General features: G+C 38.2%; 1 protein-coding gene across 1 annotated transcript; it reads right to left on the reverse strand.

The window, feature by feature from the left end:
- Positions 1 to 3,967: 3,967 nt before the first annotated feature.
- On the reverse strand, positions 3,968 to 20,181 carry LOC141505578 (uncharacterized). Its single transcript, XM_074211511.1, has 3 exons — positions 20,084 to 20,181; positions 16,965 to 17,053; positions 3,968 to 10,681 (listed from the first exon to the last, which is right to left on the reverse strand). Exons 1-3 carry the CDS (start codon positions 20,179 to 20,181, stop codon positions 5,721 to 5,723), a joined length of 5,148 nt encoding a protein of 1,715 aa, XP_074067612.1. The 3' UTR covers positions 3,968 to 5,720.
- Positions 20,182 to 26,089: the final 5,908 nt, after the last annotated feature.

The raw sequence follows: 26,089 nt of genomic DNA on the forward strand, positions 1-26,089 counted from the left end.
TGCTTATCATATTAAGGAGGGTGTGGTGAAGGGAAGGAAATATAAAATTGCCTTTACATTATGATTGAAAAAAATTATTATTTTTCTAAGTTTTTGTTTTTGAAAGGCAATGGGGTTAAGTGGCTTGCCTAAGGCCACACAGCTAGGTAATTATTAAGTGTCTCAGGCCAAATTTGAACTCAGGTACTCCTGACTCCAGGGCTCTATCCACTGTGTCACCTAGCCACCCCGAAAAAAATATTATTAAAAAATAAAAATAAAGTCTTTGCTTTCAAAGCGTTTTTAAATAATAGGAGAGAAAAAAATACACAAGTGGAAGCAAAAAAGGAGAAGAGGGGACTTATTGACATGAGTTTGAATTTAAGCTAAGTAGAGTTGAACCAAGCAGTCATCAGGGGTACTTACTTGGGCTTCTTGGTCCTTTTCAAAGGGAGGTTTTGAGAAACATATTTTGTTCTTCCCTTTAGCTTCCCAATCAGAGGAGGCAGAACCAACCTGGGGACTGATGGACTCTGAATACAAAAGCTAACTCAATGTGCATGACAATGCAATCCCCTGGTGATGAGTTTTTCCTGATGATAGAGTGCAAACCAAGCAATTGGCTTGAGAAGTATATTTATACTTTTTCTGATAAGCAAATGTGCAATAATTGAAGTTTTTGATCAAGTTATATCAGGGAAAGGAAGATTATTTTGATAATGAAATAGAAGTTGGTTTAGTGATGGGGAGAAATTTAAAGCATGGAAACCGAGAAGGTAGTTATTACAGTAGCCTAAAAATGAAGTGATGAGTGTTTGAACTAGAGTTGAAGACTGTGTACATAGAAAAGAAGAAGTGCAAAAGATATTGTGGAAGTAGAAGCTGAAAGATTTGACCATTGATTAATTAGAGATAATTATAGGGAAAAAGGGACAAAGATGACTGTTAGAGACTGTTAAATGTTAGAGCTTTCAACTGAATCAGAGAAATTTGGAGGAGGGTAGATTTAAGAGGTATGATAATGAATTTTGTTTTGAACAAAATGATTTAGGAAACTTGTAGGGTATCCATAAGATAGATATCCAGCAGATGGATTACAGGATGTTAAACATGCTTGCCTGGACTTTAGGGGACAGATTAATACTGCCTGGGTAGATATAGGAAATTTCTGTTCTTTGAGCTCTAAGAAAGAACATATTGGAAGAAAGTAATAGACTTCACAGCCAGACAGAAAGAGTCAGAGTATGGATGATATTCCAGCTAAAGAGAGAGGAGGTATGCTCAAGGGGAAGAGGCAAGAGGGGAACTAAGAGGTGATCTGTGTCACCGAAATCATGGGATAGAGTGAATATCAGGGATGATGGCTGGTATTAACAAAACCTTCAAGTTTTTGAGGACTGAAACAGAGCCATCAGACTTATAAGATTGTTGATGACTTCAGTTGAGTACTAGGATTGATAACTAGATTGCAAGGGACTAAGAAATTAGTGAGTGGTAAGAAAAAGGCAATGAGTATACATGATTCTTTGGCAATGAAAAGGGGTTGAACTTCAAAAAGGGCGTACTTGTAGGTTATAAAGATTTAGTTTATAGGAAAGGATAGAAGATGAGTGAGAGAAAGAAACATAGATCAGACAATTTTCTGGAAGATATAAGAGGGGAGGATTGAAGAGCTTCTGGCTTGGCAAAGGGAGGACACCTTTTTCCCTCAGATTCTGAAACAGAGGAGGCTAGGGTGGTTGAAGATGTCCAGGAACTGGCATATTTGTCTTGTCATATCTTCCTTTCCACAAAATACACCGGCACAGAACAACATTAACTTAATCCAAATGAAAGTGAGACTTGAAAGGAAATCTAATTCCAGATGAGACTTGTACCAGATTCCTGAAGCTTGGAGGTGAGGCCAACTGGCAGAACAGAAATATAGATAAAAGCATAAAATACATGCTGAAATCCTCTTCCCCATGTCTCACCCACCCACTACATTCTTATAATCTTATATCTCCTCTTACCACTTTGACTCCCCTCATAAAATCCTTAAAACTTTTCCCCTCCAGGCAGGAGGAAAGTATGTCTATTTTTCTTTTAAATGATTACTTTGTCTTTATAGTGTTAACCATAGACTTTGTTAGTCTGGATGTTCTTAATTAAAATTTTGCTGATAGAAAACAAATATCAGGCAAAATCCCCAGAGAAAAGAGATCTTAAAAGGGAAATGTTTTGCCAGAGAACTTACTTGGGGCTTGAAAGTTTAGGGAAAAAAAAAGATTAGATTCACTATTATAACTTCCCAGGGCAGAAAAGGCTTTATATTAGAAAAATGTTTAGGCCATGAGTCAGTAGTAGGGTTATAATGGTGGTAGAAACACCCTTAGTGGTCATCCCTAGTCCACCACTACTACAGGTTTACATGTTCTCTCCAATAGAAAGTAAACTTCTTAAGTGCAGTTCTATTTCATTTTTGTCTCCATAGTCTTAGCTCTGAGTATGCCTACTATAACAGTGTCTTTTTCAGTCATGTCTGACTCTTTGTGACCCCATTTGTGGAATTTTCTTGGCAAAGATATTGGATTGGGTTACCATTTCCTTGTGCAGCTCATTTATAAATGGGGAAACTGAGGCAGAGTTAAGTGACTTACTCAGGGTCCCAGAGCAAATAAGTATCTTCCTGACTACAGACCTTGCTGTGTTCTGTCCACTGTGCCATCTTGATGCCCCTGGAACACAATAGGCACTTCAAAAATTCTTGTTACCTAGAGCTGAATGTATGTGTGGAAGAGGGATGATGAAACTCACAAGAGCATCTCTTTTTCAGTCAAGTAGGAGATGTGGATATATTTTTCAGGACAAAGTATTGGGAGCTTAAGAAGTTACTTGAAACTGGCTTAGAAATGTAGGACAGAGAATCAGATAAAGGAGAATTCAAATATTGCTTGTAGCCTCAAGAGCCAACTTGAGATCAGATAACATGAATTGTGTAATGGACTGTTTTGGATTGTTCTTTCATAGATCTTAATTTATTTTCATAGTTGCCTTATGTACCTTCATTTCTCTTAGTGAACCATAGGAAGTAAGTTTAAATGGAATTAAATTGATCTGGGTAATACTCTGATTAATTTTATAAACTTATAGGAAAATGAGCCTTTGTATAGAGCATTTGATTGCCTAGACAGAACTCTCTTTATAGAGGATACGGACATGCTCACTGACACCATTTTGAAAAGACAAAAAATAGACTCAATTAAGACTATCCTAAGATGTATAGGGCTGCCCCTTGGTATTTCCTAATGGATAGGTTTTAGTGACTGGGAGTAGTTTAGCCTCAGATATAGCACTGAGGACTATGATAAGTTTCCTGAGGATAAGAGATTAGTTTTTTGATTTTGTATCCTTGGGTCTAAGCTTACTGGCCAACACAATAGGAGTTACTTACTAATGAATGCTTATTGATTAATTGATTTGGGGAAGGCAGTGGTTTTCTTTTTGTTTTTTTTCTTCTTGACTTTTAATTAGAGAGATCAAGAGTTCATCAGAAGAAAAGTAAGAATTGGAGTCAGGTTCTCACGTATATGTCTGCTGAAGAACCACTAACTTCTTTGGGAGAGAAGCACATGATCCTATGGGAGAATGCCATTCCTTCATTGAAAAGGAATGATTTCATGGGCAGTGCCTATTTTAACAAGTTTTAGGGAAAGGGATACCTTCGTTGAATTTCTATAAAGTAGGCAGATTTGTGGGGGGGAAAGCAGAGAATCAAAATTATTTTTTTGCTGTATAGGGGGCTATTCAGTCAGAATATAATCTGTCTGACTTGACAATGACCTGAAAGGGTGCACAGAGGGCTTTATCATCCTATATATGTAGGTGGCGCCCTGAGTGTCCCATGAACTGGAAAGAAAAATTAGACTTCTTGTCTCCCTGTCTATCAAATATAAAATAAGAGTGACATAACATCAGACATAAGTTTCAAATATATACAGGGCATAAATTCCTTTTTAAAGAGCAATTGATGTTTAATTTCTCCTTTAGTCACCTTTGGAATAGTTTTAGCAGGGATCTGAATAATGTCCAATATGCCCTTTGCCCTATCTTCTCTATTGCTGTTGCTCTTTAATGGCTATTTTCCTTGCAGATGGTTGTTGACTTCTAGATGTGACCCTCCTTGATGCCTAGAAATAATTACTAATATAAATTGAAGCCAGTTCCCACTTGCAGGTAAGGAGTACAGAATCTGAATAGGAAGGAATTACAAAGGTTTGAAGGAGAAAAATGTTGACGACTGTACCTGAGTACAAATTTCACATCCATATTCTCCTTAAGCGCCAGGCAGATATTTTCATATAGTCAACAATTGTGCCTCACAAGGATAATTCATTCCCTGAATATGGAAACAAGTATTTGGGAATATAGAATGCACAAATTAAACTGACCATATAAGCAAGTATGGTGTGTTGATCAGGTTGAATGGCAAAGGTTTTCCTTATTCTCAGAAGAAGAATCTGCTGAGAGATGTCATTTAGTATTAATGATGGATGGCATGAAACTGTTGTAGCAGAGACTGCCTCTCCTTCACAGATGTATTTTTTAATGTAATTTAAATGGTATGGGGTTTTTTGAAATTTTCTCTTTCTGGATCTGATGTTGGAATTCAAATTGATTGTCATCTCTTTGGTTAGAGTTCAATTTGTCCTCGGGTTGATGTTTAGGATTTGATGAAAGTATGATACTACATTCTAGTCTTGATGGAACTGTTTCCTGATCATTCATATCTGTTGAAACTATGTCCAGGAAACAGGGGGTTAGATTCATCTTCAGTCTGGTTTTCAGGGCTGAACAGAAGTGTGACTGGAAGATCAGGATTTAGCAGAAGTATTACCTCTTGAACTATAGTCACTGATTTTTTTTGCTGAATGAGGCAGGTATGAAAGAGGTATGTTCTTAGTTTGGGGATCTGGAGGAACTTCTCACTTTTTCTTTGGACTCCTTGGAGTCCATTAAAGGTGTTGCCTCTTGATCCTGTCTTTCAAAACCTGATGGTCTGTTGCCAGTGGAATAATTTTCCCAGTGGTTAATTCTGGTTGGAGATCTGGGAATTAGTATCTGGAATTTCAATAGCTTTGTAATCAATGCTTAATAGAGGAGTGACACAGTGACCAAATCAAGGTGAAATTTTGTCCAGTAAAAACCCACTAGATAAGCTCTTTCATGAACTTGGATGATGGAAGTTATTGCTCTATAATCAGTTCCTGATTGAATTTCTTTTAAGTGGATTTTGTATGAAATGAGATTTGTCCATAGCCTTGGTGGTCAGGACATATTGGAGGTGGAGTCTGAACACTAAGTCTAGGTAGAGCTATGTGCTAGAGTTCTAAGTTAAGGAGTGATGTTGTTTCAGACACCTGATCTAAAGGAACTATGATCTGATTATCTATTATTGGGGGGTTCCAAGGTTTTGTTCTCTTTGAAGTATGATCTTGGCATTAGGATCAGATAGAGCATCCTTAGAATCATGTGGAATTATGATTGTTGGGATTAGGCAAAGTTTGGTTCTCTGAGTAAATGCTCATTATATTTGTTGCCTCATGGTCATAGATTGTTGAAATTCTGGATTGTGACATTGTTTTCCAGTGGTATATTCATAGTTCAACTAAGAAGAACTCTTCTAGCTATAGGCTTAGTGATCAATGAAGAAGTATCCCAATGGATAGAGTTATATGAAGTTGTGGCCTCATGGTCTAAAATCAGGGAAGATGGTGCTTTCTGGTGCTGGGCTGTGAGATGTTTTTATAACAAGGGACACCAATTCCAATTGTCCTTGTTCTGGTTGGATTGTATATGGAGTATAGAGCCTGGTACCTCTGTATTTGAAAATCATGGATGGATAGAACCAAATCTTGACTATCAAGTCTAGGCAGAGTTATGTCCTGGTATTTTTTTCCAAGTGAAAATGTTGCTTCCTGATCATGGACAGTGAGAATTTGGGTCTGGTGTTTTATTTTCTGTGATATTGGTTCCCATGGGCCTTGTTCTGTTTGAAGCAAGCCCTGGGTATTGGAATCTATTGTAGCTTCAGTTTGATGGTCAGGTATGGTTGTACATGTGACTTGGAGGTCAGGGTCAGATTGCATCATATTGTAATGTTCCATGCCCAGAAAAGGAAGTGTAGTACAGGATTCCTCATTCGTTGGAGTCAAGGACTGATATTCTAATGTTCTTGCCCAAAATATATCCCAGTCATCTCCTTCTTCAAGTGTGACCTTGGAATTGGGCTCTGGTACATCCTCAATCTGTTGGTCATTGCTGCAGGGAAGTATTGTTTGGTGCTCTGACTCAGATAGAGCTATATTCTGGGGTTCTACTATGTCCATTGAGTGTACTGTCTGGGAGCAATGAATTGTGGGATTTGTTACCTTTTGGTCTGGTACTGATGGCATCATTTCCCATTGGTCTAGTTTTGGCTTTAATGTGACCTGAGAATTGAGATCTGGTACATCCACATTTGGGTTTTTGTGGCTGGGTGAGTTTAAGGCTGTGTGGTTAGGTTCAGGTGAAGGTCTATCTTGGTGTTTTATGACCCATGAGGATATTGTTCTGGAAACCTGGTCTAGTAGAGTTGTGTCCTGCTGGTCTACTTCTGTTGGACAAGATGTTTCTGTTACACCTAGTACTTTTTGGAGTGTGGTCTGGGAACCTAGGTCTGATACATTTGAAGCTTGGTACTCATGTTTGGGTAGAGGTGTGGCTCCATGATGAGGGTCAGATGAAATTCTCTCTGTGTGTTTTATATCCCAGTAAACCTTGTCTTTCAGAGTTGTGGTCTGCTTGTCTATTTCTTTTGGGCTAGATGTTTCCCTTTTGCCTAGTTCTTGTTGGAATGTGGGGTGAACACTGAGGTCTGATATATCTGAAGCCTGATGCTCATGGCTAGGTGGAGGTGTGGCCTCATAATGAAGGTCAGATGAAGTTCTGTCTTGGGGTTTTAGACCCAATGTGGGTATTGTCCAGTCAACTTTGTCTCTTAGAGTTATGGTCTGTTGGTTGACTTCTGTTGGCCAAAATATTTCCCATTTGTCTTGTTTCTGCTGAATTGTGGCTTGGGTACTGAGGTCTGATACATATGAAGCCTGGTTCTCATGTCCTGTAGGTGATGTGGACCCATGGTGAAGGTCAGGTGAAGTTTTGCCTTGGTGTTTTATGTTCCAGGGGTATGTTGTCCAGTAAACCTTATATTTTAGAGTTGTGGCCTTCTTGTCTAGGTTTGTTGAACAAAATGTTTCTCTTTCTCCTAGTTCTTGTTGTATTGTGGCCTGGGCATTGGGGGTTGATATATCAGAAGTCTTGTGACCATGACTGGGTGGAGGTGTGGCCCCATAGTGAAGATCAAGCGAAGTTCTATCTTCATGTTTCATGTCCCAGGGGGATATTGCCCAATAAACCTTATATTTTAGAGTTGTGACCTGCTTGTCTAGTTCTGTTGGACAAGATGTTTCCCTTTCACCTAGTTCTTGTTGGATTGTGGCCTGGGCACTGGGGGTTGATATATCAGAAGCCTTGTCACCATAGTTGAGTGGAGGTATAATCCCATGGTGAAGATCAGGTGAAGTTCTATTTTGGTGTTTAAGCTCCCATGAGAATGTTGCCGAATTAACCTTGTCAGTTGGAGCTGTGTTCTGCTTGTCTAATTCTGTTGGCCAGAATGTTTCTCTTTTACCTGGTTCTTGTTGGGGTGTGGGGTGAACACTGAGGTCTGATACATCTGAAGCCTGGCCCTCATGGCTAGGTGAAGGTGTGGGCCCATGATGAGAGTCAGGTGAAGTTTTGTTTTGGTGTTTTGGACTCCATGATGCCGTTGCCCAGTAAACATTGTTTGCTAGAGTTGTGGCCTGGCTGTCTACTTCTGTTGACCAAGATGGTTTCTTTTTGCTTTGTGTAAGTAAGGCCTGGATACTGAGGTCTGAAACATCTGAAGACTGGTCCTCATCAGTGGGTGGAGGTGTGACCTCATGATGAAAGTCAGGTGAAGTTCTGTCTTGTTGTTTTAGATCCAATGTATATGTTGTCCAATGAATATTGTCTTTTAATGTTGTGACCTCCTGGTCTGCCTCTGTTGGCCAAAATGCTTCCCATTCATCTGGTTCTTCTTGGATAATGGCTTGGGTACTGAGATCTGATACATCTGAATCATCATCCTCAGGGCTGGGTGGGGGTGTGGCCCCATGATAAAGATCAAGTGATGTTCTGTCTTGGTGTTTTGTGTCCCATGAGAATGTTGTACTGTAGACCTTGTCTGTTATAGTTGTGGCCTCTTTATCTAGTTTTGTTGACCAGACAGTTTCCCTTTTACCTAGTTCTTGTTGGAGTGTGGTGTGGACACTGAGGTCTGAAATATCTGAAAACTGGTCTTCATGTATGGGTGGAGGTGTGGCCCCATGATAAGGATCAGGTGAAGTTCTGTTTTGGTGTTTTAGATCCAATGTATGTGACACCCAATAAACTTTGTCTGTTAGAGTTGTGGCCTGCTGGTCTACTTCTTGTGGCCAAAATGATTCACTTTTACCTAGTTCACGTTGATTTGCTTGGGGACTTAGGTATGATATATCTAAAGTCTGGTCACCACAGCTAGGTGGAGGTGTAGTCCTATAGTATGTTTCAGGTGAAGGAGTTCTGTCTTGGTATTTTAGTTCCAATGTGGAACTTGCCAAGTAATTCTCATTTGTTAGAATTGTGCTCTGCCCCTCTAGTTCTCTTGGCCAAAATAGTTCCCATTCTTTTATTTTTTGTTGCATCGAGTTCTTAGAATTGGAGCTTGGCATATTCTGAGCCTCCTGGTTATTGCCAAGTGAAGATATAGTCTGTTGGTTTAGTCCTTTTGTCCAGGTGCCCAAGTTATCTGCTTCTTGTTTGAGTGTGATGTGTGCAGTAGAATCTTCTGGGGTATCCTGAGCTTGGTGGTTTTTATTTGGTGGAGGTGTGGATTGGTAGTTTAGTCCTTGTTTCCAAAATGTTTTTGGTTTATCTTCTTCTTGATTGAATGTGACCTGTACACTGTGGCCTGCTGGTATATCCTGGATTTGATGGTCATTTCCAGATGGATGTATAACTTGGTGGTCTCCTCTAGTCGTCCAAAATGTACCCCAGTCAGAAAATTCTTTTTTGAGCATGATATGCACATTGGGATCTTCTGGTGTATACTGAGCCTGGTTTGGTGGAGATGTAGACTGATAGTTTACTTCTCTTTTCTGAACTGTTTTCCAGTTTAGTTCTGGTTGAAGTGTGCCCTGGACTTTGGGGTCTGGTTCCTTTTCAGTCTTGTACCCACGTCTGAATGGAGTTGTGGTCCTCTGATCACAGTCAAATGGAGCAGCATTATTACATACCATATTCAGTTGGGGTGTTGTCCAGTAAACCTGATCTGCTAGCATTGTAAACTGGTGATTTGGATCTCGTGGCATCACTTCACCACCATCTTTTTCTTTTTGGAGCAAGACCTGAGCATTGAAGTCTGTTATATACTTGACCTGGTAGTGTTCACGACTGGGTGGACATGTGGCATGATGATCAGGAGTGGATGGGTGTGAAATCTGTTTGACTGTAACATCAGTCATTTGATGATGTAAGGGCAATGAGGTATTCATGACCCAGTGACTAGTCAATCCCTTGATCCATGATTTAACATCTTGCACTGAGGAAGATTTTATCCTGGCTTGGAAATTTGAACCAGGTGATGGCAAAGCTGTGCTTTTAACACGCTTGGGGCAGAATGAGCTTGCAGAGGTTGCTCTTGTTTTCTGACTCAGGTGTAATGAATATGCATCCAGGGGCCTGGAATGGCGGTCAGTACCTCTTAATAGTGATACTGTTTCCCTGAGCTGGAGGTCAGGATATGATATCTTAGAAGCTTTTGCCTGGACCAAGTGGTCCATGTCTGGTGTTTTTAATGCTGTAGCCCTGGACCAGTGGCTAAAACAAAGTGATGATGGTGTAACGGTGGTTTTATGTTTCAGGTCAAAACTTCCTAATGATGTAGCAATTGAAGGTCTGACTTGACCCTGGGGCCTCCTTGTAACTTTAGCATGATTAGCAGGAGTCATTGATAAAATAGATAGCTTGTCCTTGCCTTGGATAGATATATCCTTGTTTTCTTTAGATATAGACCCATGGCCTAGGAATGAGGAAAACTCAGACTTATTATCAGAGATTAGTGGAGATGTGAGTTGTTGGTTGAGGGATAGTAGATTCTCAGATGAATGGCCAAAGCTTGGGAAGATCTTTGGAAGGTGGTCAGAGCCTGAAGGAGTCAATTGGAAGGATTTCAAGGCTACTCTGGTCTTGATGTCTTGCCTGTCATGTAAGGACAAGACTGAAGTGATTTTCTGGTATTTGGAACTTGGGGAAACTTTAGCCATATCCCGGTGATAAAGGTGAGGTAAAGGTCCAGACTTTGCACTGGGAAAAGACTGGTCTAGTTGTGTTGATGTGGCCAGATGTTTGAGCCATGGTGAGGACATAAATTCATTCTGATAGCAATAAGAGCTTGGTGGGGACTTGGAGGTGATTCTGGCCTGGCGGTCGAGATGGGATATCTGCTCAGTCTGGAACAAATGATCTTTTTCCCACAATGGTGAAATCCGGTGAGGGGGACATGGTAACAGCACTGAATTAGTCTGGTGCCAGGGGCTAGCCCGAGGGAACTGATCCAAGTCTGCAGATGAAGGGAATGTTTTAGTAATGGTAAGGAAATAGTATACATACAAAGTGTATGGGAAAGGGAGCAATGGTTAACTGGATGACCAAGATGTTTTCTCAGTAGTATATCACAACTTTTACTCATATTGTGTGAAAACTAGGTGGCTGTTTCAGTCACTCATTAGCTGTGTGACCCTGGGCAAGTCATTCAATCTCTATTTACCTTAATCTATGAGAGAAAGAACTGGCAAATCACTCCAGTAGCTTTGCCAAGAAACCCCATACAAGATCACAAAAAGATGGACATGACTGAACATTAAAGAGCAACAACAAACCTCGAGCAAATCACTTGAACTCCATTGTCTCAGTTTTCTCAGCTATAAAATGATAACAGTTTCTACTTCGATTGTTATGAGGATCAAATGAGAATTTTTATAGCAGGTGCTTCTCAATTCTTTCCTCTATCTTATGTTGCACTTAAAAACTATCCTAAAGAAAAGAACTGAAATATTAATTTATTTAGAGAGATAAAGGACCAAGAAAAAAAATAAAGTGATTATCCTTCCATCTGCTATTTTTAATATTGTCTCATTTGATACTTAGAGAAGTTCTTGGGATATCTCTGGAGAGGGCTTCTTTTCCTAACAACTTTGTCATTGAATATGACAGATGGGTTAAGTGACTTGTCCAAAGGTCTAGGGCGTAAATGGTGGACAACCAAGACTTTATTCTAGGACACTGATGTCCAGGGCACTTGAATGCCTCCCAAGGGTACATGAACAGGAACTCAGGTCTTATTTTTAGACCAGTGTTCTCACTATTACATTATAATGGTCCTAGGATCACAACATTAGGATCAAATGGTTCAGGAGTGATGGATGTGGTTCCCACTGGTAGATTTGGGAGGACTGAAAACTAAAATTTTCTCACCCTTGGGACACATCCCGTGTTTTCTTCCCATTCAGGTACTGAAGAATTTCCTAGAAAAATGATTTTTCAACAAATAAGTACCAACTACACTAGTTCCAGTAACACTTCCCTCCCCTCCCATGGGTAACATCCCTACCCATTATCCAAAAATTAGCTTCCCTGTGAGCTCACCCTACTCTGCCTTTCTGAGGCACTTCCCTTTAAATGCAATTAATTCTACTTCCCCTTCCCAGGTCATTGATTTTAAATGTAGAGTTGTTTTTATCCTTATTTTAGGATCAATCCCAATATATGAAGAATGGACCTCCCTTCTTCTCATTTCTTCCCTCTATCCCATATTGGTCTTAAAAATTATCCTAAATAAATTCACTGTTCACAAAAGAAACTGAGAAATTCATTTATTTAAAGAGGTAACAGGCAGGGAAAGAATAGAATTACTATCCTTCCATGGGCATTCTACTAGGAATTAAAATTATAAAGCAAAAAAGGATGAAACTTCAAGTGTTGGTCAGTCAATTAATATTTATTATCTATTGTTCCAAGGCACTGTAAGACAATACAAAAGACAATTCCTGCCTTCAGGGAGCTCACAATTTAATGGGGGAGGCAATCTGGAATTAAAAAAGCTATAGACAATAAATTGGAGCTAATCAGCAAAAGGGTGATACTAGAATTAAGATGGATTGGAAAAGTTTCCTAGAAAAGGTGAGATTTTAGTTTAGACTTAAAGAAAGCCCCAAAGTGGAGCATTCCAGGCATGGGACATAGCATCTCAAGATAATGTGTCTTGGATGAGGAACACAGTAAAGAGTCAAGTATCACTGGATTGTAGAGTACAAGATGGGAGTTCTAAGGTAAAAGAACACTGGAAAAGTAGGTAGTGAGTGTAATAAAATGAAATCAACTTTTCAAGGTCTTGCCAGTCTTCATTTTTCATGGGGGCAGGTGAAGGCTAGAGAGGTTTAAATGACTCACCAGATTTTGAGACAGAATGTGAACCCTGGTTCTTCTGGTTCCAGTAGCACTGCGCGGTTCACTTGATCCCATAGTGATTTCATAGAACATTTCCTTAGTTTAGAAGGTTTTTTATCCTAGCCTACTTGAATCACAAGCTGCCTAAGAACAACTCTCATATTCTTTGAGTTTACAAAATGATCCTTTAGTCTCAAAATTCAAGTCTATTATCTTCCTCCACCCTCAAAAGATTTTTCTAATATTCTTTCATTCTTTTCATTAATTGCATTTTATTTTCAGATCATGGAAAATGATCAATTAGAAATGAGTTGCAAATCAAAAACTTTTGTTGAGATATTTTAGTATAGATCATCCTGTTTTCTTCTCAAATTTTCATTTTTTTCTATCTTATAGACTTTCATCCTATAGATCCACTTTGCATTGCCTTCTGCATAGGGAAACCCATCCCAAAGTGACACTTTTTTTTCTTTATTATTTCATTTGTTTATTTTTCCAGTTATATGCAATGGTTGTTTTCAGCATTCATCCATTTGCAAGGTTTTGAGTTCCACATTTTCCTACCACCTTCCATTTCCTCCCCACTCCCCATGGTAGCAAACATCTGATAAAAGTTATACATGTATTATGTTTAATATATTTCCATATTAGTCATATTGTGAAAGAAGAATTAGAACTAAGGGGGAAAAACATGAGAAAGAAACATAAAATGTTTCAAAAAAGTGATAATAGTATGCTTTGCTCGGCACTCAGAATCCATGTTGTTTTTTTTTTTTTTCCTTGAGTGTAATTGGCATTTTCCATAACAGATCTCTCAGGATTGTTCTTGATCACTGAACTGCTGAGGGGAGTTGCGTCCATCATAGTTGATTATCTTACATTTGTTGCTGTCAATGTTTGCAATGTTCTCTTGGTTCTGCTCACTTCACTCAGCACCAGTTCAAGTAAGTCTTTCCATGCTTTTCTAATGTTCAGATGCTTATGATTTCTTACAGAGCAGTAGTACTCCACCACATTCATATACCAAAACTTGTTCAGTCATTCCTCAATTGATGGGCATCCCCTTAATTTTCAATTTTTTGCTACTTCAAGCTGCTATAAATATTTTTGTGCATGTGGATCTTTTCCCATTATTTATGCTCTCTTTAGAATGCAGACCTAGTAGTGGTATTACTGGATCAAAGGGTATACACAATTTTATTGCCTTTCTAACCAGTAGGAGCTTTTATAAGAGTGGAAGGCAGTTATTTCAAATGTCTCAAGATGAAGACAGTAGGATGGTCCAAAGGGCTTTCACCTCCCTAATTTATGAAGACTAAGTAATGATAGAAAATAAAAAAAACCTTAGAAAAAAATTAGTTTCTTCCAAAAAAAATATTCTTTCTGAAAACAATGTCATGAAAGATAGAGGAAATCAGATATGCTCCTTCAGGTGTTTCTCTAGCAGCAGTACTATGTTCTTGACCCAGTTAGGTATTAGGTATCACTGACATTTCAGTGTAGAACCAATGTCCTTTGCTAACTGTGTGAATATTTTGAGTATGAGAGAATCTGTGATATGGTCCTTTTCTCTGTGGGTTCTTTCTGATAAAATAAAGGATTCATCCTGTAACAATTAAAAAATGCAATTCTTGTTCATTTCTGTCACTGGGTTTCACTTTAATGTCCTTTGAACAAAAATTTAATTATTTTTCTACTATGATATCCAGAATAGTTTTTGTCATTTAAGTAAGCACTAGTCATTGTTTTTTACATAATTGAATTTTAGCCAGACTTCCCTGATAGGAAACAGAAACCACATCTCTATTTTTGGAAGATCGGGGGAGAATTAGTTCCCTAAATAGCAGATTCTGTGTGTGTGTGTGTGTGTGTGTGTGTGTGTGTGTGTGTGTGTGTGTGTCTTTTTCTCTGTGTCTCAAAAAGTCCAGAAAAGTAATATTCCAGTATCCCTGAATAACAATAGATAAAATCCAGTATTATCATGAATAGACTGCAAGTAGTCAATTAGAAGGAGCATTGAGGTTAATCATCAATATCCCTTGATGAGCCACAGACATAAAATAGGAGTGATAAAGAGATTCTCCAGGATTGGTGGAAGTACCCTACCAACCATCCATAGTCTAAATAATTCCAACTTAAAGTTGATATGACATTGAGAAGTCTAGCCTCCTTAAGTCATCCTTTTAAGGTAAAATATCAATTTTAAAACTTGACTTACATTACCCAGGATTTTAGATATGGGGGAAAGATGGAAAGATAGCATTCCTCATTTGGGAAATCTTGACCCCCTTCTCCAAGAATTCTATCCTAAGGCTTTTGATTTGTAATCTCTTAATAAGCCATACATAAATACAATATGAAAGAATTTTCAGTCATGCTGATATAAAAGGAAATAAAGAGTACAATCTTTTTTTAGCTTTACCTCCTGGCATTTCATCTCATTTGGTGAATGGTCTGTGTTAATCCCTTTTTCCTCCCCTCCCACCTCCCCTCATTACTTTTAGGCTGTTTCTATTGAAAGTAATATAATGTAAAGAGGAATAAGTTGCAATTGGAGGATCTGGAGTTTTTTTCTATTTACTCTATATATGGCCTTGTAAGTCTCTTATCCCTCTCTGCACCTCAGTTTTCCTAATCTGCAAGATGAAACTCCTAACAGAGGCTGGAGACCAAATGTTGAATATATTATAGTAGCGATTCCTTCCATGTTTGGTTTGGAACTAGAAGGCCTCTAAAGTCCATTTCAACTCTCAAATCATCTGATTCTACATTTCAGTATAATTGATTTTGTTTATAATCCTTTGCACTTTATCTTATGCATGAAATTTTTTTCTGAGTTAATATTATTTTTGTTCTTATAAAAAATTTTCAGTTCCAAATCCTCTCTTCCTTCAGCCATTGAAAAAATGATTATCTATTTATTGTATATATTTAAAACTTGATTCTGTAAAGGGGTTCATAGACTGCCAAAGTTTGGCTTCACCAAACTGTCAAAGGGGTTACTTGACACAAAAAAAAAAATTTAAGAATTTCTAAATTACAGTTTGGCCCTTTAGACAATTCTTACCTCCCTCTCCCTCCCCAACTAAGGCAACTTCAAATATATGCGGAATAATTACCACAAGCTTTCTTACCAGTAAGAATTATTAGAAGATCAGGTAACAAAGCCATTTGCAAAACCCCAAACATCCCAAGAACCTCACAGTACAATTCTAACTTGTGGTTCTAGATGGTTACTCTAAGCTTCCTCAGTGGAAGCAGGCTAAGAGCCTAAGCAAGTTTGCAGGAAAAAAAACAAAAAGCAAAATCCTGACTGATCAGAAAAAAATAGTGTGGTGTCCTGGGATGCAAAAAAGACTGACAACTAGAGGAGTGAGCCTTTGGTCCCAGAGTATAGATAGAAAATCAGAGGGAGTCCTGACATCATAAAGCACTAGTTGTCTTTCATTTGTCTTCCATCAGAGTTGCTCCACCCATCTCTCTAGGGAACCAGTGGAATCTAAGGTTGGAGGTAGTCAGTGACATTTAGATGGTAATATTTGCCTGTTTGTGCTTAGTATTTTGCATTCAAGCCAGTCTTGAAACTATATCAAATGCAAATGTTTCTTATTTTTAAAAATTTCTTGTTTTTAAATTTTAAATTTAAAAATAAAAAAAATTACTTTTGTATGGATAGCAGAACACAAAAAGAGGATTCTATATGAAACTGTAAACCTCCATTTTTATACTGGTATTCACCACTTGCTTAAAGAAAGCATTTAGTAAATAGTAAATTTTGTTTGTTATTCTCAAAACTGTCCTGTTGGTCTTTCCTTATAAAATTTCCTTTTGTTCTCTTGAAATGCCTTTTGGAGGACATTCCATTCGCTAATCATTATCTCCTCTTTCCCCTCCCCACTAGAAACCAAGAAAAATAAACAAACCTTGTAATAAATAAACATGATCAAGCAAAACGGATTCCCACAGTGGTCATTTCTGAACATTGAGTCTTTCATCTCTCTGTCAGTAGCTAATATATTTCATCACAGGTTCTCTGGAAACAGTTGGCCATTTTATTGATCAGAGTTCTTAAAATCTTTCAAAGTTGCTTTTCTTCGCAATGTTGCTGTTCTATATAAATTGTTCTCCATGTTCTGCTCACTTCTCGATGCCAGTTCACACTACTCAGTGTAAGGGTGTGGTCCCAAACACCCCAATTTCTTTTAGCTTTGATTATTAGGTGAAGCTGTGGTACAATCAATCAATCATAGGCACTATGCTAAGAGCTAGGAATACATATATGAGACAAGAATGGCAGTCCTTGCCCTTCAGAGTTACAATCTAATAAGGGATAGAGAAATCCATCACCAAAAGGAAGCTGGAAGAGGGGAAGGGCTGAGCGAGGGGACAGGAGTTACCTGACAAGGAGCATATGGTGAAGTCAATCAGAGGACCCCCAGAGTTCTGCAGCCAGGTGAGAGATGAGATGTCTGAACTGGAGTTTCTCCTTTAATGAAAGTTTAGAGTTCATGACCCCACTTTCCAACAGAGAGGAAGAGGATAGTGATGAAGGTTGATCAAGACTGATGGGATCTTGCAGGACGGTGAGACTAAGTGAAAAGAAGTTGCCAGGATAGTCTGGGAATTTGGCTGTGTCTCAGAGGTCACCTCTAACTTGGCCAAGCTAATTAGAATTAGATTCATTTGGAAGGATGGAACAAATAAGACTTTTGGCTAAAACTTCATCTGGCTGAATCTGCTTGGGGTTGGGGCTTGTTGTGGAGAGATCTTCTCAACTCTGGCTTTGGACTAGGTGTCTGCCTGGAGAAGGACCTGGTAAGTGTTAAAGGGTGTGGAGGATTTTGGACTTCCCATCTTCCCATTGGTGGCCTGGCTTAACAGCCAGGTGTCACAATGGATAGAGCCCTGGGCCTGAAGTCAGAAAAACTTGAGTTCAAATATGGCCTTGGACACTTACAGCTGCATGACCCTGGGCAAGTCATTTAACCTTTCTGCCTCAATTTCCTCAACTGTACAATAGAGGATAATTAATAGCACTGGCCTCCAAAAGTTATTGTGAGGATCAAACGAAATAGATAATATTTGAATAGCCTGAAGCATGGTTCTGGCAAGGTGGTATCCTTGAGAAGCCTTTTGAGCATGCCCAGTTTGCCTGATTAGAGCCTCCTAAAGGATGGTTAGGTGATGCAGTGGAGAGAATGTTGAGCCCAAGAACTCATCTTCATGACTTCAAATCTGGCCCCAGACCCTTTTAAGCTATGTGACCCTAAGCAAGGAACTTAACCTTGTTTACCTCAGTTTTCTCATCTGTAAAGTGAGCTGAGATGGAAATGGAAAACTACTCAAGTATCTTTGCTAAGAAAACTCCAAATTGGTCATGAAGATTTGGACAAAATTGAAAAATGACTGAAAGAGCACCCTGAATTACCCTATCATGGGAGTGGGGTATCTGCTTTTATTTGGTAAGAGTTCTTAAAATTGCCTAGATGAATTTATTCACTCTCTTTTCTGCCCCTTTCAACTGGACCCTGTGAGGATACCATGAAGAGAACTGGTGAGAAAGGAACGTCCTTCCTAGCTTGCTTCTCTTTTATCCCGGTTCTATATAATGAGCCTGGTGGTGTTTGTTTCTATTTTGTGTTGCTTATCCAAAGCTCCAGGTGTGGAAGGTGATCCTCATGAGACCTGGGAGTTTGAGCCATGGTAACCTTGGCGACAGAATGGGGGGGGGGACACACAGATATGGGCACTGGACATAATATAGTGAGTAAATAAAACTATATAATAATAACTCTTATAATTGTTATGCCATATGCTAATATGTTATATCATTTTACTTATAGGATAGGAGAGTTGAACCCAGAGACATCTCTTTCTTATGCAAACTTCTGCAGAGACTTATAGTCAACCCATAGGGCTCAAAAATAATGTTGGCCATGCTTGCCAGTCCAGATGTAGTCACATCAATCCATAGTGATCCTGATGGTCAGCCACATCAACTACTAGCTCTGATATTAGTGAGAGAGATGTCAGTGACAAGAGAATTATAGCTTATTAGGCACTTGGTTGAGTTCTAATGTTATAGGTAAACCTGAAGTTTAATTACTTATAGGCAACAATATCAGAGATTTTCCCATGTAAAAGTGATCCTTGCTTGTGATTGCAAATGTTTATTGAAAGTTTTAGTAGGTTTGTTTTTTATTTTGTTATGTTCATTGGACATTTGTTTTATGTAATGCTCAGCTGCAGCAATGTATGTCAGTTTTTTCCTGTTCTTTTGTATATATGCTATTACTTATAATTAAGATTAATTTTTATATAGGCCAATTGATAGTGCTGTTGTTGCAACTAACTAGCTTTGCTTGGTAGCTCCATTTATTGCTTTTGATTGATTGCTATGTACTGTAGATATGCACATTCATTTGACACATGTATGTATTATATATCCTGTATATTGTTAGGCATATTGGGGTTTTTAGGTTTTTGTAAGGCAATGGGGTTAAGTGGCTTGCCCAAGGCCACACAGCTAGGTAATTATTAAGTGTCTGTGGTCGGATTTGAACTCAGGTACTCCTGACTCCACAGTTGGTGCTTTATCCACTGTGTCACCTAGCTGCCCCCTTGTTAGGCATATTGCTGCTATGGTATCTTCCCAGGTGAGATGGTAAAGTGCCATATCTATTGCCCATACTTTTATTTATTTTTTTATTTTTTTGGTTTTTGTAAGGCAATGGGTTTAAGTGACTTGCCCAAGATCACATAACTAATTATTAAGTGTCTGAGGCTAGATTTGAACTCAGGTCTTCCTGATTCCAGGGCTGGTGCTCTAGCCATTGTATCACCTAGCTGTCCCTACTGCATGAACTGTTGATGGGTATTTGTTTTATTTACATTTCAACAAGACTGAAAGTTGGTAATCTGATTTATCAGGACAATCATCCTTTTTGTTTTAAATTCTGAAGCTTGTGTTTAATCTGTATAATTACACGTTTTGGATCAGCTCCAGGTGATTCTTTTCAAGGGAGTTTTGACTCAGGGGAAGAATGTAACACTCCCAAGCCCATTGACTGGGGACTCTTTCTCCTCATGATGCTGTGAGTGAGGAGTAGGGAGGATCTGGTGAGATTTGAAGAGAGGAGAGGTTTTCGGTATTTTTGAGATTTTTCAGTCTTTTCATGTTTCCTTCTCTTTGGACTTGGAGCCTCAAACACCTAAGCTTCTCAGGGCTTCCCTGCTGGCCTGGCTTGCTGTTTTATCCTCTTGCAGTCCGGCCTCCAAGGTTACCATGGCTCACACTCCTGAGACCCATAGGGACCACTTCCAGCAAACAACACAGGAGGGTATCAGAAGACAAATAATACAGAACAGAAACAAATGCCTCCAGATCCATTTCTCCAAGCCAGTATGAAAGTCAGGAAAGCACTGGTTCAATTCATTGTGTTTTCACTGGGCTCAGCAGAAAAGAACACAGTCAAAAAGATAGTGGAAAAGAGAGTGAATCACTCAGGATAGTCACCTCACCTGCATGGTAGAAGACTCATTTGGTTCCACATCAGCTAAATGGAACATACTCAGAAAGTCCCTTGAGGGTATCCCCCTATCAGAACCAGGCATACCGAGAAAAGCCTGAGCTTTCTTTGTAAAGTGCTTAGCTCAATGCTCAACATTGTAGAAATGCTAATTCCCCTCACCCTACGTATATTCTTGGATCAGCTCGGGCGGCACTGTCTGTCTTGGAAGAAAAATCTAGAATAGACGAAGATTCACTGATGTAGGTACCAGTACTTAATCAAATTAACTTGACTAAGGGAAATTTCCTTTGACAACCAGGAGCTGTGAGTTACTCCCTTTGCTACATGAGTTGTCTAAACTTACTTTCTGTTAGATTGTAAATGAACTTGAGGCAGAATGTATCACAGACTTTTCAGGGGATATTTTGTACTAATTATTGCCCTCTAAACAAAGGGGTATACCATTTCTAAGTTATTTAAGGCTAACTTATTAAAATATTATCACCAATAATCTTGGGGGAAAACATACCAATAGAGACTGGGTAGATGCCAACAGAGAATCACTGCTGATCCTTCAGGGGTAATGACTTCATGAATCTTGAGGTAGAGGTATCAGTAAGCCCTGGGAACCTGATTCATCAGTAGCAATGGCAAATGAGATAAGGATTTTACAGCCTATTTGAATCACACCAAGTTTCTTTTTGTCTTGTCATTTCTTATTGTACCATAAAATGCCATCACATTCCTCTTAGATTCTAATTCTTACCTCTACCCTACACACTTTTAGGTACCCTAACATCCTCCTTGTTGATGTATTCATATAGCAAATTCTCTCTCTATGTGAATGTTGTGTGTTTAGATACACAGCTGAACATTTTGAACACATGTCTATTTGTTCAACACTCCTTTTTTAAATGAAATTAATTCCCTCCTTTTCCATGTTTGAATACTCTTTTCAAATTATGAAAATAGTAAGTTCCATGCCCCCTTTCCTCCTTTCTATACTAATGCATTCATTTTTACCTCCCTTCTCTTTTTCCACTTCAAACCTTTAGAAAGAATCATACATACCTTCTCCCACCCAGGACCTCTGTTTTTCACACTTAATTCCCTCAATATCTTTGAATAAAATAAAATTTTGAACGATCTTTTGATTTTCCTCCCCAATTAGAATGTCATCATTAGGAATGTTAGGGGGCTCAATGGATAGAGCACCATCTCTGAAGTCAGGAGGACCTGAGTACAAATCCAGACTCAAATACTTAATAATTGTGACTTTGGGCAAGTCACTTAACTCAAGCCTGCAAAAACAACAAAAAAAAATGTCATCACTACATCAGCTTATTCTTCAAATCAATTTGCCTTTGTAGATTTTTTTGTTTGTATTCAAAATTCACTCTGTTCTTTTCACCAGAAATACTTGAAAATTCATTTAAGGGTCATTTTCCTCCTGTAGGATTATATTCAGCTTTTCAGAGTAAGTTATTCTTGGTTGTAATCTTGTGTCTTTTGTCTTTTGTAATATTGTATTCCATGTTTTTATCTCATTTATAATAGAAGCTGATTTTATTTCTCTAAAAAAGAGAGCATGGGGCGGCTAGGTGGTGCAGTGGATAGAACACTGGCCCTGGAGTCAGGAGGACCTCAGTTCAAATGTAGCCTCAGATACTTCATTACCTAGCTGTGTAATCTTGGACAAGTCACTTAACCCATTGCCTTGGAAAAAACAAAAAAAACCCAACAACAACAACAAACCCTAACCCTAACCCTAACTCCTCATGGCCACATACTCTGTCTATTATCCCCTTACAGCGGTCTGTTAGAATAGTCTGTGTTCCCACATGTTAAGAGATAGATTTTCAGATGACAGCTTCAGGAACCATTTCTACTTAAGAAATGTAGCTGATTTCCTAAAGTGGCAGGCCCCAAAAGACTCATCAACACTTTTCATAGAAAAGATTATATGAAACCAAAGATTTGGTTTTTACAGCAACAATCCACACTAACCAAATCTTTGGTTGTAGATGGGATCCCAAACTAGAGGCTCAATTTTAACCTCCTTAAGAAACAAAATTTTCAGTCTCTCCTCATTAGATCTAATTTTTTAAAAAAATCTATATGAAAAGCTATAAATACATTGATCTAGGATCCGAAGAAGAATGTGGATATGTGGAAGGAACCATGCATTCCTCAAGTATGTGGGAATCTCTACACTCCCTCCCATCTCTAAATCTCTGATCTAATTACCTTCTTACTTATCATGATGTATCTTTTTTTATTTTTTTAATTTTAATTTTTTATTTTTTTTTGCAAGGCAAATGGGGTTAAGTGGCTTGCCCAAGGCCACGCAGCTAGGTAATTATTAAGTGTCTGGGACCAGATTTGAACCCAGGTACTCCTGACTCCAAGGCCGGTGCTTTATCCACTACACCACCTAGCTGCCCCTATCATGATATATCAACATATCATAGTTATACATACATATGTGTGTAAATACTAAATGTAGAATATATTTAGAATATATAAAATATGAATAAATATAATATATACAATAAATAGCATATAGAAATATCTCTTACTGTTTATAATATACACAGATATATATGTATATCTGGATATGTAGAGATATTTTATATAAATAAATATACATATGTGACTTGAAAAAGTTATATAAATGTACATACACAAGTATATTTGTGCATCTGTAAAGTACTTAGCACTGTCTGATACCTAGTAGGTACTATACTAGATGCAATATAAATAAACCATGCATAATATCTGGGGCACCTAGGTGGTGTAGTAGATAGAGCACAGGTCCTGGACTCAGCAAAACCTGAGTTCAAATCTGATCTCAATTACTTACTAAACCTGGATAAGACATTTAAATACCTCGGTTTCCTCCTCTGTAAAATGAGCTGGAGACTCTAGTATCTTTGCTAAGAACACCCCAGTAGAGTCATGAAGAATCAGATATGACTGAATTTCTCTGAATTTGTGCTATTAACCATTTCTTGTTGCACAGTGATATTCCCTTCTATTTATATGTTCATTAGTTAATCCCCATTTGATATTCACTCTCTTTGATTTTTAAAATCACACCAAAGATACAAAACACTTCTCAAACAAATAAAATCAGATTTAAATAACTGCTCGTGGATAGGTTGAACTAATATAATAAAAATGACAAATCTACCAAAACTAAACTACCTGTTTAGCGCCCTACCAATCAAAATTCCAAAAAAATTACTTTAATGAGTTAGAAAAAATTTCTAAGTAAATTCATATGGAGAAATTAAAAAGTCAAGAATTTCCAGGGATTCAATGAAAAAAAAAGTGTAAAAGAAGCAGGCTTAGCTTTACCAGGTCTAAAATTATATTCTAAAGCATCAGTCATCAAAACTGTCTGGTATTGGCTAAGAAATAGAGTGGTGAATCAGTGAAATAGACTAGGTGCAATAGCAGGATATGATTATAGTAATCTGCTATTTGATAAAGCCAAAGAGTCCAGCTATCAGGATAAAAATTCTCTCTTTGATAAAAAAAAACTGTTGGGGAAAATTGCAAGTTAGTATGTAAGAAACTTGGGTTAGACCAACACCTCATACCCTACACCAAGATAAGATCAAAATGGATATAGGATTTAGACATAAAAAGCATTATTATAAGCAAACTAGAAGATCAAGGAGTAGTTTACCTGTCAGATCTATGGGAAGGGGAGCAGTTTATGACCAAGGAAGAGATGGAGAACATCAATAAAAACAAACTAGATAATTTTGATTAATTAAATTAAAAAGCTTTCACACAGACAAAACCACTTGTAACAAAGATGAAAAGAAATGTAGAAAATTGGGAACAATTTTTACGACTCGTGTTTCTGACAAAGGACTCATTTCTAAAATATACAGAGAACTGAGTCAAATTAAAAAAAAAAAAACCAAACAAGCCATTCCCCAACTGACAAATGGTCAAAGAATATGCAAAGGCAATTTACAGATGAGCAAATCAAAGTGATCCATAGTCGTATGAAAAATTGCTCTAAATCACTACTTATTAGAGAAATGCAAATTAAAGCATCCCTGAGGTACCACCTCACACCTCTCAGACTGGTCAATATGATCAGAAAGGACAATGATCAATGTTGGAAGGGATGTGGGAAATCTGGGACAGTAATACATTGTTGGTGGAGCTGTGAATTCATCTAACCTTTCTGGGAAGTAATTTGGAATTATGCCCAAAGGGCAACAAAAATGTGCATACCCTTTGATCCAGCAATACCACTACTGAGTCTATACCCCAAAGAGATTATGAAAAAGGGCAAAAACATCACTTGTACAAAAATATTCATAGCAGCCCTGTTTGTGGTGGCAAAGAATTGGAAATCAAGTAAATGTCCTTCAATTGGGGAATGGCTTAGCAAACTGTGGTATATGTATGTCATGGAACACTATTCTTCTATTAGAAACCAGGAGAGATGGGAATTCAGGGAAACCTGGAAGGATTTGCATGAACTGATGCTGTGCAAGATGAGTAGAACCAGAAAAGCATTGTGGGGGTGATGATCAACCTTGATGGACTTGCTCATTCCATCAGTGCAACAATCAGGGACAGTTCTGGGGTATCTGCAATGGAGAATACCTTCTATATCCAGAGAAACAACTGTGGAGTTTGAACAAAGACCAAAGACTATTACCTTCAATTTAGGAAAAAAAACAACAACTTATGTTATTATGTAATTTTGCTATCTCTTATACTTTACTTTTCTTCTTTAAGGATATGATTTCTCTCTCATCACATTCATCTTATGGAAACAATGTAAAGACTAAAAGATTGCCTTCTGTGGGGGTTGGGAACCAAGAATGGGGGAAAAATTGTAAAACTCAAAATAAATAAAATCTTTCTTTAAAAAAAATCACACCAAAGAAAATGCTACTTACTGTAAAGTATTGAATATTTCTTTCTGTATTTTGGCTCCTTGGGAGTTACTAGTAAAGAGATCAAAGGATATGGACAATTTAACTAGGCTATCTAGACTATCTAGAACAATTCACAGCTCTACCCAACAGTTTATCAATGAACCTTTCACCTCCTGGAGACTTTTTAATAGTAATTCACCTATCTTGAGGTTTTTTTGCCTTCTGAAAACTGGAAACTGCAGGGATTAATTAAGTTTCAGGCTTTCATTTGCTCATTACACTTCCAGATTTGGGCAGAAAAATAGCAAATTATTCCCAGCTACTGGTCATATTATACAACTAGTCTGAGGTCATGAGGGAGGAGTGGGGGTGGTCTTCAATTGATTCCTCATTTAAATGATATATTGGTTGTACAGACCATTTTCTAAGTTGGTGAAACTCAGAAGATCAGCTGTTCGAAGAAAAACCTGTACCACTGATCTTGGTGATATTAGATGCTTATAACAGGAAGGTCAGATGTGGGCTACACTGAGACCTCTGCTTAGGCCTTAGGATTTGATTGTTCAGAAACGAACAATTAAAACGCTCTGGTGCTAGATCCTTGAAGAGGACTTTTTGAGTCTTAACCAACTGAATGCACCTCAAATAGCTGACACCAGACCTCTGGCCAACAAGTCCAGCTCAGGGCCAGTCTGGGTTGCTAGGAGGATTAAAAAGTCAGCATCCCCTCACCTCTTCAGTAATACCTAGCCAGGGCCCAAGATGGAGCTGCCAATTGCTTCCTGGGAATGATAATGATAATGGTGATAATAATAATAATATTAATAGAATTACCCCAGGCTGCTAGATAATATAGTAAATAGATCAGTAGAAATGAAATTAGGAAGATCAGAGTTCATATCCTCTTTCTGTATGACAGTCATTTAACCTGTGTCTGCCTCAATATTTTCATCTGTAAAATGAAAACAAGAGCTCTTACCTCTCAGGGTCATTATTAAGATCAGATGAAATGATATACATAAAATGAGTGCTTTGCAAACCTTAAACTACCATATGCATGCCAACCACCCCCATCACTATCATCATCATCATCATCAT

This window comes from Macrotis lagotis, chromosome 1 (genome assembly GCF_037893015.1).
Source record: "Macrotis lagotis isolate mMagLag1 chromosome 1, bilby.v1.9.chrom.fasta, whole genome shotgun sequence".
Lineage (NCBI taxonomy): Eukaryota > Metazoa > Chordata > Mammalia > Peramelemorphia > Peramelidae > Macrotis > Macrotis lagotis.

Excerpts from the sequence above, each read along its gene's own strand:
- LOC141505578 (XM_074211511.1), bottom strand. The coding sequence starts at position 20,181 with ATGCCTGGTTCTGATAGGGGGATACCCTCAAGGGACTTTCTGAGTATG. Across the intron at positions 17,054-20,083 it reads TCTTCTACCATGCAGGTGAG|GAGAAACTCCAGTTCAGACA; the intron begins GTGACTATCCTG and ends CTTTCATTAAAG. Across the intron at positions 10,682-16,964 it reads CACCATATGCTCCTTGTCAG|ACTTGGATCAGTTCCCTCGG; the intron begins GTAACTCCTGTC and ends CTTCATCTGCAG.